Below are 15,826 nucleotides of genomic sequence, written 5' to 3' on the forward strand. Positions count from 1 at the left end.
TTAAAAAAATAAAACAGTCTTTTTTTTCACAGATGTTATGGTTGTGCACATAGAAAATCTAAAGTTATCCACAAAAGAGGTACTAAAATCAATAAGAGAGTTCAGCAAGGTATTAAGATACTAGCTCAAATTATAAAATTTCTTTGCAATTCTATGTATTGGCCAAGGGCAATTAGGAATTCAATATTTTTTAAAGATGCAACTTATGGCAACATGAAAATATAAACTAACTTAGATGAAATCTATGCAAGTCCTGTACGTTGAAAAAAATGTTGTTGAAAGAAATGAATGAAGACCTAAATAAATGGAGATATATAACATGTTCATTGGTTGGAAGATTCAGTGTTGCTGGGTGTAGATTTTCCCAAATGGATTGATAAATTCAATGTAATTTCAAATTCTCAGTGAGAGCTTTTATTTAGAGGCCCCAGGACCCACCTCTCCTTGGTGCTTACCCTCACCCCACAGCCCCAGGACCATGGCATGCCCCTCACCTGTCAGGTGAACTTGCCTGGGGCTGGAGTGACTACGATGAGGACCATCCATCTCAACATGTCTGTAAGAGCCAGGCCAGGACCTCCCCACTCCAGGTCTCTGATAGGGTCCTGAGGGCAGTGGGGTGGGGGGCCAGGGGCTAGGACACTGGATGCTGGTCCCAAAATCTGGGCTGAGAGGGGTCAGGAGGACACCTGTCTCCACCTTTTCCCCATTTATGCAGCTCATGGGGACAGAGGGCCAATGTCCACCAGCCCTATCCATTTACATGAATCCACCATGTCTTTCTGTCCCAGACTCTCCACAGAGTTTGATGATAACTTCTCCCAAGGAAATGGCACATGTAGTTTGGAGCCTCCTCCTGGGGTGTGGGGAGTGAGGGCAGGGCCGGAACCCCCCTGTGGGTGAACCCAGTGGTCTTCCCCCTTCCCAATCCCCATGGCCCTGTGAGCAGTTGTCCCCCTCAGCCTCCCCTTCCCCCACTTCCCCCCCCCGCCCCATTATCAGGAGAACAAGGAGAACAGCAGATCTGCCCCTTATCATGCATCTCCTGATGACTCCTCCTGCCCTTTTATTTTTCCTAAAAACTGCTTATTTAGGTACTTCTGAACAGGTAATATATTCACATGGACAAACATTCAGAATGCACAGTAGTCTACCTGTGGTGGTAGTCCTCAGACACCCAGTCCCCTCCCGGGAAGTGACTGGTGTCCAAAGGCTGCTCTGAGCCTTGGTGTGTTCCCCTAGAGGGGTCCTATGCTATCAGTAGTACAGAGTGTCCACCTTCTTCTCTGTGACTGTGCACTGTTCCTTCCCACGGATGGATTCTGCTTCTGTGTGCATTTTCTTCTAATGGAAAATCATGGAATTCATTTTATTTTAATTGAAATGCTGCAATCAAGACTCTTGTACCTAGTTTCTGATGTTTGTGTTTATGCCTTTGGGATAAATTCCTAAAAAATAAGTACCTGGGTCATGTGTTCTATTTTTTTATTGGGATGTAATTGACACATAACAATAAATCAGTTTCAGGTATATAATGAAATGATTAGATATTTGTAGATATTGCAAAATGATCACCACAGTAATCTAGTTAACATCATCATACATAGTCACAAAATTCTTTTCTTGCTTTGAGGGCTTTAAGATCTGTTCTCTTTTTTTTTTTTAAGATTTTATTTATTTATTCATGAGAGACACACACAGAGAGAGGGGCAGAGACACAGGCAGAGGGAGAAGCAGGCTCCATGCGGGGAGCCCGATGTGGGACTCGATCCTGGGACCCCAGGATCACACCCTGAGCCAAAGGCAGCTGCTCAACCGCTGAGCCAGCCAGACGTCCCATAAGATCTGTTCTCTTAGCAACTTTCAAATATGCAACACAGTATTGTTAACTATAGTCACCTTGTTGTACATTGTATCCCTGGGACTTACTTATTTTATAACTGGAAGTTTATATTTTTTGACCTCCTTCACCCATTTTGCCCACCACCCTCCTACATCTGTTTCTGGTAACCACCAATCTGTTCTTTATATCTATGAACTTGATTTTGTCTTTCTTTTTTTTCTTCCTTTCTTTCTCTCTTTCTTTCTTTTGGGGAGGTGTGTTTTTCTTTTTCAGATTCCACATATAAGTGAGATCATATGTATTGCTTTTCTCTGACTTATTTCACTTGGCATAATGCCCTCAAGTTCCATCCATGTCCTCATAAATAATATGTCCTTCTTTCTTTTAATGGCTAGATAATATTCCCATATATATTCTATGATATATATATCATATGTATGATATATGATTTCTATATCTCTCACATTTTCTTTATCCATTCACCCATCAGTGGACACTTAGGGTGTTCCCATATCTTGGCTATTATAAATAATGTTGCCATGAACATGGGGGTCCAGTTATCTTTTTGAATTAGTGTTTTCTTTTCTTTTTTTTTTTTTCAGATAAACACTCAGAAGTGGGATTACTGGATCACATGATAGTTCTATTTTCATTGTTTGACGAAACTCCGTAGCATTTTCATAGTTGTTGCACCAATTTGTATACCCACTTACAATGCCCTGGGGGTCTCCTTTTCTCCACCTTGTCTATTTTGGAGAAATAAGGCCAGATTATTTACTGCCCAACAGCTCTCCGTCAGAATACAGGTGTGCCCTGGGGTGAACATTCTAGATCTCTGACATCAGGTGAAAGCTGGAATCTCCAGGGAGTTTTAATTAGCATTTCTCTTATTATAAATGATGTTGCACATGATTTTATATAATGACAAGTCGCTTGTGTTTCTTTTCTCTTTTTTCTTTTTTTTAAGTAGGCTCCATGCCCAATGTGGGGCTTGAACTCAGCACCCTGAGATCAAGAGTTGCACGTTCTACCAACTGAGTTGGTGGGGAGCCTCTGTGTTTCTTTCATTTTGGCAAGTCTTTGCTCATATTCTTTGCTCAGTCTTCTACTTTGTGACTTGACTTTTATTATTCATTTTTGGACTTTTTTTTCAAGTTAGAGAAATTAGCTGTTTATCTGTAATAGGAGTTGCAAGCACTTAATGGGTATGTCACTGTGATTGTTTGGGTTTTTTGTTTGTTTTTGTTTTGGGTGGTCAGTGATTTTTTGATGCTTGGGGATCTATTCATATCTGTAGTAAACATTTATCAATCTTTTCTCTTACAGCTCTGCTTTTCCCCACTTTGAGTTCATAAAAACAAACTCTCTGCCTTTCCTCCTGTGCCCTGCTCTCTGAAGGCTTGCCTCCACTCCACACACTCTAGTTCTGACTCTGCAGGTCTTATTATATTTTCTCTGGGCACACTCAGGCCTTCGTCATCTTTGCATTCTCTAGTCTTCCTTCTTGCAATGCCCTGCCACAGCCCTATCATCATTTGGCTGTCCCTGCTTGCCCCTCCCACTTGACTTCAGAAGCTGCCTCCTCCAGGAGGCCCTCCTGGACTTGCCAGTCTCATTTGTGTTGCCATCTGCAGGGCCTGCCCAGCTCCGTGTCACTAACACCTCAACATGAGTCATGTGGTATTGGGAGCTCCTGGGTCCCTGTTCCCCACCAGACTGTGAGTTTCTAAGAGTGAGCCCCCTCAGAGATACTGCATTAAATCAGTAAACTGGTGTCAGGTGGAAATATAAGTAAAAGGACAGAGTTTTCTGGGTCAGTCTGGGTTCTGAATGAAGGACTTGGAATTTAGGGTAGGGCTGACAATGTGCATGGGTATCCTGAAAGCCCAAGACTCTCTGTCTGTGCTTCCTGGGGCCTACCTCCAGCCAGATTCCATCAGGGCAGGGATGAATCTGCATCAATAAGTGCAGAGAAAGAAGGACTTAGGCAGCCTCTTATGTTCACTCCTCCTCTCTGGGTTCCTCTCTGAGTCTTGGTCTATCTCAGGCTATGTCTATGTGCCCGACTCTATCCCTCTCTGCTGGTCTCCATTTGCATCCATCTGCTTTCTCTCAGCTTCTTTGTCTCTTTTACCCTCTGTCTCTTTCTCCAGCACCCGCAGTCCTTGGAGAACGGTTTGTCTCTTTCAGTCCTGGAGGGCTAATCCCTGCACCTGGTCTGTGTGATCAACAGCAACCCCCCAGCAGACTGAGCTGCACCTGGGGCAGCCTGACCCTGAGTGTCTCACAGCCCTCTCCACCTGGGGTGCTGACACTGCTACAGGTACACAAGGGAGATGAAGGAGGATTCACCTGTTGAGCTCAGATGCTGTGGGTTCCTAGCCCGTCTCCCCGAGTGTCTCTCTGAGGAGTGAGTGTCCAGGGACTGCACACTGGACTTTAATGCCAGTGCCCTTCAGCTCCCTGGACCCTGAGCAGGCAGTCCCAGAGCCCTCTATCCAACTGCTGGTAGGGCACGGGGTGGGGTGAAGCCCAGATGCAGGTGGTCCCACATCCAGGGGTGCAGCAAGGCCTTGAGAACCAATGTCCAGAGCCCTGCTGGGAGCAAAGGACATAGGGTTGCAGTCAACCACATGAACACTCCCCCCCGGGGAAGGGGAGGCATGGGGAGGGCGGGGACATGTGGCTGAGTCCCAGAACCAGTGAGGAGGGACTGAACAGGTCAGAGAGCAGGGCAGGCAGGAGGCCCACCAGGGGGGAGGATTCCACTGAATGTGCAGATGGAATGTGCCTCCTGGGCTCAAGGTGATCTGTGGGACCAGACCTGCCCTCTCCTACCTCAATCACCCACTTCCAACCCCTTAACTGGGAACACGAGTGAGTCAGTTCACCCTGTACCACCAGAGGTAGACTGAAAGACCCTGGTCTCTTCTCTCAGACTGAGGTTCCTCAGGAAGGAGACAGCCAGGCCTGCAGGGGGCATGGAGGAGGCAAATACCATCCCCAGTTAATCCCTCAGCTGAGCGATGTGGGCAGCTCACCATCCAACATCCCACCAACACCTCCCCCAGGATGGCCCCAGGATTGTTCCACTCAGCATGGCCAGAGCTGAGCTGCCACATTCCTCCCAAGCCCACTTCTCTGCTGGGTTTCCCTCACATGGCTGACCTGGCCCCCATCTCTAAGACCAGAACTGGGGTGTGGCTCTCCACTGCGACCTCCCTCATTTCTGCCTGATCCAGTACCTCACTCAATCTTCCCCATCCTCCCTCCTAAGCTCATCCTGATGCTGGTCTCCTCCCCATCCTGACCCATTCCTGTGGCCTCCTCTCTTCCCTGGGCCTCTAACCCACCTGCCTCCTGCCTCCCTCTCTCTCCTCAACACACCGAGCCTTGGGAGATGTTTAGTTTCCACTTCCTCCCCATCATGAACAGCTATTATTTCTCTCGAAAGCCAAGACTGAGGTGCAAACAGTGGATTTGAAGGCCAGGCTTGGTCCATCCTCCACTTTATCCTCCACCCAGATCTCTACCTCTCCCTGCATCTTGCAATGTCTCCACACACAGCTGGATCAGGGCCTTCATGACTGTGAGACTTTGCATATGCTGTTCCTTCTCATGAAATGCCCTTTCCTCCCCATTTTTGCATCTCCAGAGCCTGATCATATTCAGGGTCAGTATTAAATACCACCCACCTGTGTGTGTGTGTGTGTGTGTGTGTGTGTGTGTGCCCGCGTGTATATATATATACACACATGTAGTTGTATGGTTTTGAATGGAAGAATGATATTCAGTCATTTATTCATAGACTCATTCAGATACACCTGTTATGTGCCAGCCTTGTTATAGGTGCCAGAGGTACATCTATAAACACAGCTTCAAAATTCTCTGTCATCCAAGGACTTGATAGATGTTCTGCAAAGAAGATATACAAATGCCCAAGGATAACATGAAATAATAATTAACACCATTAGTCACTAGAGAAATGCAAGTCAAAACCACAGTGAAGCAATACTTCACATCCATTAGGACAGATCTCCTTGAAAAAAGAAGAAAAAGAAAAAAGGTAACAAGTGTTGGCAAAGACATGGACAAATGGGAACCCACACACTTTGCTTGTGGAAATGAGAAAGGTGCAGCCTTGTGGAAAACTCTTTGGAATCTCCTTTAAAAGTTAAAGAGAAATCAGGATGCCTGGGTAGCTCCATTGGATAGTATCTGACTCTTGATTTCAGCTCAGGTCATGATCTCAGCGTCGTGGGATCGAGCCCCATGTCAGGCTCCTTGCTGGATGGGGAGTCTGCTTGTGACTCTCTCCCTCTGCCTCTCCCCCTGCTTATGCAGTCTTTCTCTCTCTTTCTCAAATAAATGAATACATTTTTATATATTTTTTAAGGTTTTATTTATTTATTCATGAGAGACATAGAGAGAGAGGCAGAGACATAGGCAGAGGGAAAAGCTGGCTCGCCGCACGGAGCCAGATGTGGGACTTGATCCCAGGATCCTAGGATCACGGCCTGAACCAAAGGCAGATGCTCAACTGCTGAGCCAACAGGCATCCCATAAATAAATCTTCAAAAATAAATTAAACAGGGATCCCTGGGTGGCTCAGCTGTTTAGTGCCTGCCTTCAGCCTAGGGCGCGATCCTGGAGTCCTGGGATCGAGTCCCACATCGGGCTCCCTGCATGGAGCCTGCTTCTCCCTCTGCCTGTGTCTCTGCCTCTGTGTGTGTGTGTGTGTGTGTGTGTGTGTCTGTGTCTTATGAAAAAATAAATAAAATCTTTAAAAAAATAAAAAAAATAAACAGAATTACTGTATGACCCAGCACTTGCATTCCCAGGTATATACTCAAGGAAATTGAAAGCATCACCTAAAACAGATACTTGTGGATCATTGTTCCATGGTAGCATTACTCACGGTAACAATGGAAACAGTCCTGATGTCCATCATCAGAATGGAATATCACACACAATGGAATATCATGCAGCCACAATAGGGATTACCCTTGAAAACAATATGCTAAAGGAAAAAACCAGACACAAAAGGACAAGCTCTGTTTGATTCTGCTTATCCGAGCTACCCAGAACAGGCAAGCTCATGGAAACAGAAAGTAGAATGGGAGTTGTTCTGAGTTTGGGGATGGGGGTGGGTGGAGGTTGTTGGGCAACTGTGCAGAGTTTCTGTTGGGGATGATGAAAAAGTTTTGGAAAGAGTTGGTGGTGATAGTTGCACAACATTGTGAGTGTACTTAGTGTCTCTGAATTGTACCTTATACAATGTTAAAAATGGCAAATTTCGGGACACTTGGGTGACTCAGTGGTTAAGCATCTGCCTTTGGCTCAGGTCGTGATCCCGGAGTCCTGGGATCAAGTTCCATAATAGGCTTCCTGGAGGGAGCCCACTTCTCTGTCTGCCTATGTCTCTGCCTCTCTCTGTGTGTCTCTCATGAATAAATAAATAAAATATTTTTATAAAAAGATCCTGGGTCTCCAGGATCACACCCTGGGCCAAAGGAGGCGCTAAACCGCTGAGCCACCCAGGCTGCCCAATAAAGAAAATTTTTTTAAAAAAAGCAAGTTTTATTTTGTGAGTGTTTTACCACAAAACAAAACAAAACAAAACAAGGGAACACTAAGCACATCTGTCATCAAGGTGCTGTTCTTATGAGACAAGAATAAAAAAGTAAATAATAAATAAAAATAGAGTATGTCACATATTCATAGAGGCCTGGAGAAAAAGCTCTCAAGGAAAGGAGCATGTGGTGCCTTGGGCTGGGTTTTCTGGAGTTGAGAGGCTGTGGAGGTTATGTTTGAACTAAGACTCCAAGGTAGGAAGAAGCAGACTCTTTGTTTGCCTAAAAGGAATCCTCTTAGGGGAGCAGTGAGTGCAGTAGCTCCGAGACCGGCAGCACAGAAGTGCAAAGGTGGGGGAGCCCGGAGGATGATGCAGATCCCGTGGAAGACCACTGCAGACCACTGCAGCCTTCAAGGAGAGCAGACACATGCTGGGACCCTCATTTAGGAGGATCCCCATGGCTACTCAGTTCAGAATCAGCCAGACTGCGTCCGTGGGAGCAAAAAAGAGATGTGGCACAGCCCTGGGGGTGGGGGGTGGTTGTCCAGGTGCGCTGGGCCAAGGATACACTGCAGGTGGGGGAATATTTCTAGATATATTCTGAAGGTCAAGCTAACAGCATGTTCTAATGGAGGAGGGGGTGGGGGATAGAGAAGAGCAAAAATGATGCCCAGTATCTCCCCTGAGCATCTGGAAGGGCAGAGTCCTCTTATGGGGAGGACTTCAGAGAGCTGGGTTTTGAAGGATGATGTTCATTCTGAGAAGCCACTTGACATCCAACTGGGGATGTCAGGGAGGGCTGAATTTGAACGTCCAGAATCACAAGAGTAGTCACAGCTAGCTTGACGTGGTAATAGAGAAGGTTCACAAAAGGGTATGGCCTTTCCTCAAGAAATTAGTAATAGAGGGATCCCTGGGTGGCGCAGCGGTTTGGCGCCTGCCTTTGGCCCAGGGCGCGATCCTGGAGACCCGGGATCGAATCCCACATCGGGCTCCCGGTGCATGGAGCCTGCTTCTCCCTCTGCCTCTCTCTCTCTCTCTCTCTCTCTCTGTGACTATCATAAATAAATAAAAATTAAAAAAAAAAGAAATTAGTAATAAAATTGCCATATAATCTGGTAATTCCACATCTGGGTACCTATGCAAAAGAATTGAGAACAAGGGGCAGCTCGGGTGGCTAAGCGGCTTAGCACCGCCTTCAGTCCAGGGCGTGACCCTGGAGACCCAGGATTGAATCCTACGTCAGGCTCCCTGCACGGAGCCTGCTTCTCCCTCTGCCTGTGTCTCTGCCTCTCTCTCTGTGTCTCTCATGAATAAATAAAATCTTAAAAAAAAAAAATTGTCAAATTCCTGAAGACAAAGCATGCAACAGTGGTTGCAGGGACTGGGAGGAGAGGGGAATGGAGAGTTGTTCTTTAATGGGTATAGTTCAAGTTTTGCAGCTTGAAGAGAGTTGTTCTTGTTTACTACATGTCAAAAATAATCTCGTACTCGTATTTTTAGAAAATACCTAAGGACACATGGCAAAGTCACAGGTGCCTGCAGCTCTGAACCCCCCAGGGACAGTATTGTGTGGCTGGGGAGGAATTGGCACCCTGGGTGGGGACCATGTCACAAGGTGGACCAGGTTAGGCCCAACTGGCTTGTCTCCAGGTCCCCCAACACAGATGTTCACTAAGTATTTGGGGAATGAATGAATGAATGAATGAATGAATGGCTCCTGCCTTCACTACACCCAGGACTCCTTCTTTTCTTCTGCTCCAGACACTCACACAAACCTAAAGAATCCTTTAGAACCTGGAAGCTCTAGATGAAGCTGTGACCCCTCCAGATCTAGCCAGGAACTGACTAGCTCCCAGTATAGACAATGCTGCTCAGACAATCACCTCAGTTGGAGGACGAGGAGACTCACTGTGTCTCATGCCTCACATGTCCTCAGAAATCCCAGTCCAGGCTCTGGTGCCATAGGGAAGTGCCAAGATGGGGGCAGGACACGCAGTCAGGTGCTGGCCTCTCCTTCCTGGGGAGGGCGTCTTCTGGGTCTCTGGCCAGGAAATGTGGCAGGCTCTGTGCAGAGATGGGGCCAGCTCTGGGGCTGCAGTTCCTCTTCTGAGAACCACCAGGACTCAGGCTCCTCCCTGGCACCTCTCCTTCACCCACAGGAAGCCCACACACCCTCCATCTCAAATATGCTGCTGCTGCCGCTGGTGCTGCCCTTGCTGTGGGCAGGTGAGTGGGCCCAGGGGAAGAGGCTGAGCAGGCAGAAGCCACTGCCTCCATTGCCTCCACTGGCTCCATTCCCTCCAGGGTTCTCTAATTCCGATTCGAGGTACTGGCTGCAAGTTCAGGAGTCCCTGACAGTGCAGGAGGGCCTATGTATTTCTGTGCCCTGCAATTTCTTCTACCCCAAGAATGGCTGGGCTGACTCTGACCCTGTTCATGGCTACTGGTTCCGGGAAGGGGCCTCTACGTCCCAGGATGCTCCAGTGGCCACAAACAACCCACATCGTAAAGTACAGGAGGGGACCCAGGACCGATTCTGCCTCCTTGGAAACCCCCTGGAATATGACTGCTCCCTGGAGATCAAAGATGCACAGAGAAGGGACTCGGGGACATACTTCTTCAGGGTGGAGAGAGGGTCTTATGTGAGATATAATTACCTACAGAACCAGCTCTCCGTGCATGTGACGGGTAAGAAATGGGGCCAAGAAAAGGACACATGCCACATGCATGGGTCCTGAGGGCTCCTGGGGCAGGACTAGGAGGGGATCCCTGATTTCCATCCTGTCTGAGGAGGAGACAGCTGGCCTGGGGGTAGAGGCTGCTTCTAGGGGCACACTCAGGTACCATCTCCAGGATCTCTGTCTCTCTGTCTCTCTCCTCCTCAGCTCTGACAAAGACACCTGACATCTACATCCAAGAGCCCCTAGAATCTGGCCACCCCAAGAACATTACCTGTAGCGTGCCGTGGGTCTGTAAGAGGGGAACACGCCCCACATTCTCCTGGATCGGGGTCGCCCTCCCCTCCTGGGGCTCCAAGAGTCGCTACGCCTCTGTGATCACCCTCACACCAGGGCCCCAGGACCACGGCACCAACCTTACCTGTCGAGTGACCTTCCCTGGAGCTGGTGTGAGCACAGAGAGGACCATCCAGCTAAACGTGTCTTGTGAGTGCTAGGGAGGGGGAGGCAGGGCTTGAGTGGGATACTCGGGAAGAATTCTTAGAGCCACAGAATCAAGATGGAGCAAATACCCAGGCTCCATCCCCTTGCTCACGGCTACCTCATCATACTGCAGGTGGCCGATTATTTGTTTCTGTTTCAGATGCCCCACACAACCTGACCATCCTCATCTTCAGGGGAAACAGCACAGGTGGGTGAGGTCTGAGGCACAACTGGTATCTCAGAGGTCAAATAAGGGAATGTTGCAAGGGTCTGGAGGAATGAAGCCCCATTGCCCCTTAATCGCTCCCTGGTCCCAAATCTGCCTCACCCCACCACCTGGCTGGACTCTCTGGGGTCACTCTGAATCCTAGCTGACCACTCACTGTCACCATGGCTGCTTTCTCTCCCCTGACCTCTCTCCTCTCATTTTCCCATCGGACCCTTTTCGTGATTCTCCACTCTCCCTGTGGCCATGACATCTCTGTCCCACCAGGAGCCTTAGATACAAGTTCCTATAGCTGGGCACTGGGCCCCTGGCTGCTTTCTGCATGACGCCGTGAATAAGCCTGTGCCCTGGTGCTTCCAGTCCTGTGTCTGCCCAGGGATCCTCCCAGTCTCTGTCCATCTCTGTCCAGTCCAGATCATCCTGAGCCCCCTCTGCTACCTTGGGGAGGCCTTTCCCACCTGAGCAACCTGAGTCCATATCCTGGAAGTCACTTTTTTTATTTATTTCTAAAAGATTTTATTTATTTATTCATGAGGGACACACAGAGAGAGAGAGTCAGAGACACAGGCAGAGGGAGAAGCAGGCTCCATGCAGGGAGCCCAATGTGGGACTTGATCCCAGGAATCCAGGATCACACCCTGAGCCACCCAGGTCTCAACCGCTGAACAACTCAGGCATCCCTGGAAGTCACTTTAGACATTTCTGTGCCCCACCCAATGTTCCCCACAACCAGCGAGTTTTGCAAACTCAACTTCAGGAAAATGTCTTAAGTGGCTCTCTTTCTCCATCCCCACGGCAGCAGCCCCACCTCGGGCCTCCACCTTCTCTTACCTGGACATGGTGAGACCACCTGCATCTGGACCAGCTTCCTCTCTGGCCTGCCAGTCTCTGCCCCCATCCCCACCGTCCCCTCTAGCCCACCCTGGCCCAAAGGTGCCTCCACCTTCCCTAGATCTGGCCCTGTTCCTCCCCTGTCTAGACCCTCCCATGGTTCCCTGTGGCCCTCAGAGGAAAGCCTGGGAGCAACACCTGTGCGCGAGTCTCCAGGTCAGACCTACGTGTGTCCATGCCCCTCGTCAGAATCATACATCAAAGGGACCACCTCCTGGGATGTTCTCTGCCATGTCCAGACATGCCAGCTCTCGCTCAGGGAGCCATTCACCTGTCCTGGCCTCATTGGGTACCATTCCTTCTCCCCACCCCACCAGATGGCTCGTCACTCTTACTTGCCTTTGCTGGTAACACTTGTCTGAGAGACACTATTTTCCACACCCGTGTCTGTGGAAGGCCAGAGGGAGAGAAGGGGCCCTCAGCTGTGCCCTTCTGGCTCTCTCTGTCCCCTAGTACCAGAGGCCCTGGGCAATGCCACCTCTCTGCGAGTTCAGAAGGGCCAGTCTCTGCGCCTGGTCTGTGATACTGACCACAAGTTCCCTGTGATGCTGAGCTGGTCCCGAGGAAGCCTGACCCTAAGCCCCTCCAAGCCCTCGGATCCCAGGGTCCTGGAGCTGCCCCGGCTGGTCCTGGGCGATGAAGGAGAATTCACCTGCCGAGCTCAGCACTTGCAGAACTCCAACCACGTCTCCCTGAACCTAGTTATGCAGGGTGAGTATGTGCGGGACACCTGCATTCTGACAGGGGGCTGTGAATGGGACTAAGGTGTGGAATTCAGGAAACACCCTCTCAGTGAGTGGGTGGCTCAGTCAGTTAGGCGTCTGCCTTTGGCTTGGGTCATGATCTCAGGGTCCTGGGATTGAGTCTATCATTGGGCTCTCTGCTCAGAGGGGAGTCTGTTTCTCCCTTTGCTTCTCCCTCTGCCTCTTTCTCTGTGATTGTCTGGCTCTCACTCTCTCTCAAATAAATAAATCTTTTTTTTTTTTTTTTAAAGGAAACTCACTCTCCTCCTCTTCTCTCTCCTCCTCCTCTAGGTACCTCCAGTTCCTGCCCCCAGAACTCAGGGGAGCAGGGGGGCACCTGGCCTCTGGTCCTCACCCTGATCAGAGGGGCCCTCATGGGGGCTGGCTTCCTTTCCACCTATGGCCTCACCTGGATCTACTATACCAGGTGAGAAGTCCTTTCTCACAGCATCCCAGATTTTGGGACACCTTGGGTGGTTTCACTCTTCTTGTCCTCTCCAGAGCAAGCTACCCACAGAACTGGCCTCTTATTTCAGAACTGTGTTTCCCCTACAGGTTCAGAGGCTCCAAAGGGGGTAAGTCTGCAAGTTGTAACTGAGGATCTGTCAAACCACAGTATCCTAGACTCACCCCTGCACTACTCTGTGGAACAAGGAAATACTAGAGGACTCGACCCCACCTCCTCTCCAGAAATAATACCTCTTCACTTCTGATCCTTAAGATTCTTCCTGATGGTTCCACATCCATGGTGGGGAGGGTGAATGAGGACATAGACAGATTTTTTCGTTATTATTAATTGAATTATGTATACTCCATGTAATATTTTGCTTCTGTGTGCTTATTATAATTTGATTTGGATAAGCCCAAAATTCAACCCCATAATATATTGTTATAAATCTCATAATATTTCTCAAAGCAGTGAATTTTAGGACTGCCTGGGTGGCTCAGTGGTTGAGCATCTGCCTTTGGCTCAGGGCAAGATCCTGGAGCCCTGGGGTCGAGTCCCAAATCTGGCTCCCTGCATGGAGCCTGCTTCTTCCTCTGTCTATGTCTTTGCCTCTCTCTCTCTCTATCTCTTGTGAATAAATAAAAAATCTTAAAAAAATAGCCAAGCAGTGAATTTTAAAGAGATTTTTTAAATTAGAAAAATAAACTATTTCATATTTATCCACATATTAACCATTCAGTAGCTTTTCATTCCTTCGTATACCTTCAGGTTTCACTTTCCTTTTGCCTGAATCTATCTTTCTTGTGATTGTAGGTATGCTGGTGGCGAATTCTCTCAGCTGTTATTTATCTAGAGGAGTTTCTGTTTCCCTTAGCTTGCAAAGATATTTTTTTATGGGATAAAGAAGTTTAGGGTAACATTTTCTTCCCTTTCAGTTATTCAAATTCTTTTGTCTTTCATAGTTTCTTGTGAGAATTCTGTAAAGCTTTTTCTTCCTTCCTTCCTTCCTTTTTTTTTTTTTTTTTTTCCATCTGTAGTTTGTCTTTTTCTCTGGCCAGTTTTAATATTTTCTCTTTTTTCCCTGGGTTTAAATAATTTGATTAATATATGCCTTGGGGTGTGTGTGTGTGTGTGTGTGTGTGTGTGTTGAGAAGGGACAGGGAGAAAGGAAGAAAGATATTATCCTGTTTGGCATTTGCAGAGTACCTTGAGTCTGTGGTTTTACAATTACAATCAAATTTGTAAAAGTGAAGCCAATATTTATTTAAATGTATATATATATATTTTTTTTTTTTTTTTTCTATTCTTCCTTTCTCTCATCTTCTCTGGGCCTCTCCTTTTACATATGTTATGTGGCCTGATGCTATCTCACAGGGCCCTGAACATCTGTTTGCCGTTTTACAGACCCTTCCCCCTCTCTGTCTGCTGTTCGAACAGGATCTACTGCTACATCTCCAAGTTTGCTGATCATTCTTCTACAATGTTGAATCTATTGTTCAATGGAACTCTCATTGCAGATAATGTATTTTCTTCTTTAAAAGTTACATTTCTTGGGGGCACCTGAGTGGCTCAGTCATTTGGTATCCATCTCTTGATTTTGGCTCAGGTCATGATCTCAGGGTCATGAGATCCAGCCCTGCATTGGGCTCTGTCCTTAGCAGAGTCTGCTTGAGATTTTCTCTTCCTTTCCCTCCACCCTCCCCCTGCTCTTTCACACACACATGTATGTGCTTTCCTCTCTCAAATAAATAAATAAACTCTTTTTAAAAAGTCACATTTCCAGGACACCTGGGTGGCTCAGTGGTTGAGTATCTGCCTTTGGCTCAGGTCATGAGGTCCTGGGATTGAGTCCTGCATTGGGCTCCCCTCAGGGAGCCTGCTTCTCCTTCTGCCTATGTCTCTGCCTCTCTCTCTCTGTGTCTCTCATGAATAAATAAATAAAAATCTTTTTAAAGATTTTTTTGTGTGTGTGGCTGACTGCTTGGTTTTGTTTTATTCCTTTATTCATTTATTTATTTATTTATTCATTTATTTACTTACTTATTTTTAAAGATTTTATTTTTTTATTTATGAGAGACACACACAGAGAGAGAGGCAGAGACACAGGCAGAGGTAGAAGCAGGCTCCATGCAGGGAGCACGATGTGGCACTCGATCCCGGGTCTCCAGGATCATGCCCTGGACCGAAGGTGGCCTAAACCGCTGAGCCACCCCGGCTGCCCTAAAAATCTTTTTAAAAAGTTACACATCCTGTTTTTAATCTTATACTTCTTCGCTTATTATATAATGGTAATTTTTTCCTTTACATCCTTCAATATTTCCGGCACATACTTGTAATAACTCTTTTAATGTCTTTGTCTCCTAGTTCTGCCCTCTGTGTCATGTCTGACTCTGATTCCACTGGAGGACTTTTCTCTGGTTGAGTGTGTTTCTCATGTGTTCATACTTCTTTGTGTGTCTAGTAATTTTCATTGAATACTGGAAATTATCAATTTTATGTGGCTGACTGCTTGGTTTTGTTGTATTCCTTTATTTATTTGCTTATTTTTAAAGATTTTATTTATTTATTCATGAGAGACACACACAGAGAGAGGCAGAGACACAGGCAGAGGGAGAAGCAGGCTCCATGCAGGGAGCCCGACGCGGGACTGATCCCGAGATTCCAGGATCACGCCCTGGGCCAAAGGCAGGCACCAAACCGCTGAGCCATCCAGGGATCCCCTGTTGTATTCCTTTAAAAACACTAGTCATTTTTTTAAAAGCAGTTAAGTTACTTGCATGTTGGACCAATTTTTAAAAATATTTATTTGACAGAGAGAGAATGAAAAACACAAGCAGGAGGAGGGGCTGAGGGAGAGGGAGAACAGGCTCCCTACTGAGCAGAGAGACCCATGTAGGGCTCAATTCTAGGACCCTGGGATCATGACCTGAGCTGAA

The 15,826-nt window shown here is 47.4% G+C and overlaps 1 protein-coding gene across 5 annotated transcripts; it reads left to right on the top strand.

The window, feature by feature from the left end:
• The first annotated feature begins 9,478 nt into the window (after positions 1-9,478).
• On the top strand, positions 9,479-13,549 carry LOC144280898 (sialic acid-binding Ig-like lectin 14). 5 transcript variants are annotated; one of them, XM_077843399.1, is made up of 8 exons: positions 9,479-10,109; positions 10,307-10,585; positions 10,743-10,790; positions 11,608-11,648; positions 11,788-12,046; positions 12,153-12,410; positions 12,734-12,869; positions 12,998-13,549. In XM_077843399.1, exons 1-8 carry the CDS (start codon positions 9,608-9,610, stop codon positions 13,038-13,040), a joined length of 1,566 nt encoding a protein of 521 aa, XP_077699525.1. In that variant the 5' UTR covers positions 9,479-9,607; the 3' UTR covers positions 13,041-13,549. The 5 variants fall into 5 exon arrangements, with proteins under 5 accessions (XP_077699525.1, XP_077699533.1, XP_077699540.1 ...); XM_077843407.1 differs by having other exon boundaries at positions 11,611-11,648; XM_077843414.1 differs by lacking the exon at positions 11,608-11,648 and having other exon boundaries at positions 11,788-11,988.
• Positions 13,550-15,826: the final 2,277 nt, after the last annotated feature.

The sequence above is a fragment of the Canis aureus genome, chromosome 1 (assembly GCF_053574225.1).
Source record: "Canis aureus isolate CA01 chromosome 1, VMU_Caureus_v.1.0, whole genome shotgun sequence".
Taxonomy (NCBI): Eukaryota; Metazoa; Chordata; class Mammalia; order Carnivora; family Canidae; genus Canis; species Canis aureus.

Excerpts from the sequence above, each read along its gene's own strand:
- LOC144280898 (XM_077843399.1), top strand. The coding sequence starts at position 9,608 with ATGCTGCTGCTGCCGCTGGTGCTGCCCTTGCTGTGGGCAGGTGAGTGG. Across the intron at positions 10,110-10,306 it reads GCTCTCCGTGCATGTGACGG|CTCTGACAAAGACACCTGAC; the intron begins GTAAGAAATGGG and ends TCTCCTCCTCAG. Across the intron at positions 12,047-12,152 it reads ACTCTTACTTGCCTTTGCTG|TACCAGAGGCCCTGGGCAAT; the intron begins GTAACACTTGTC and ends TCTGTCCCCTAG.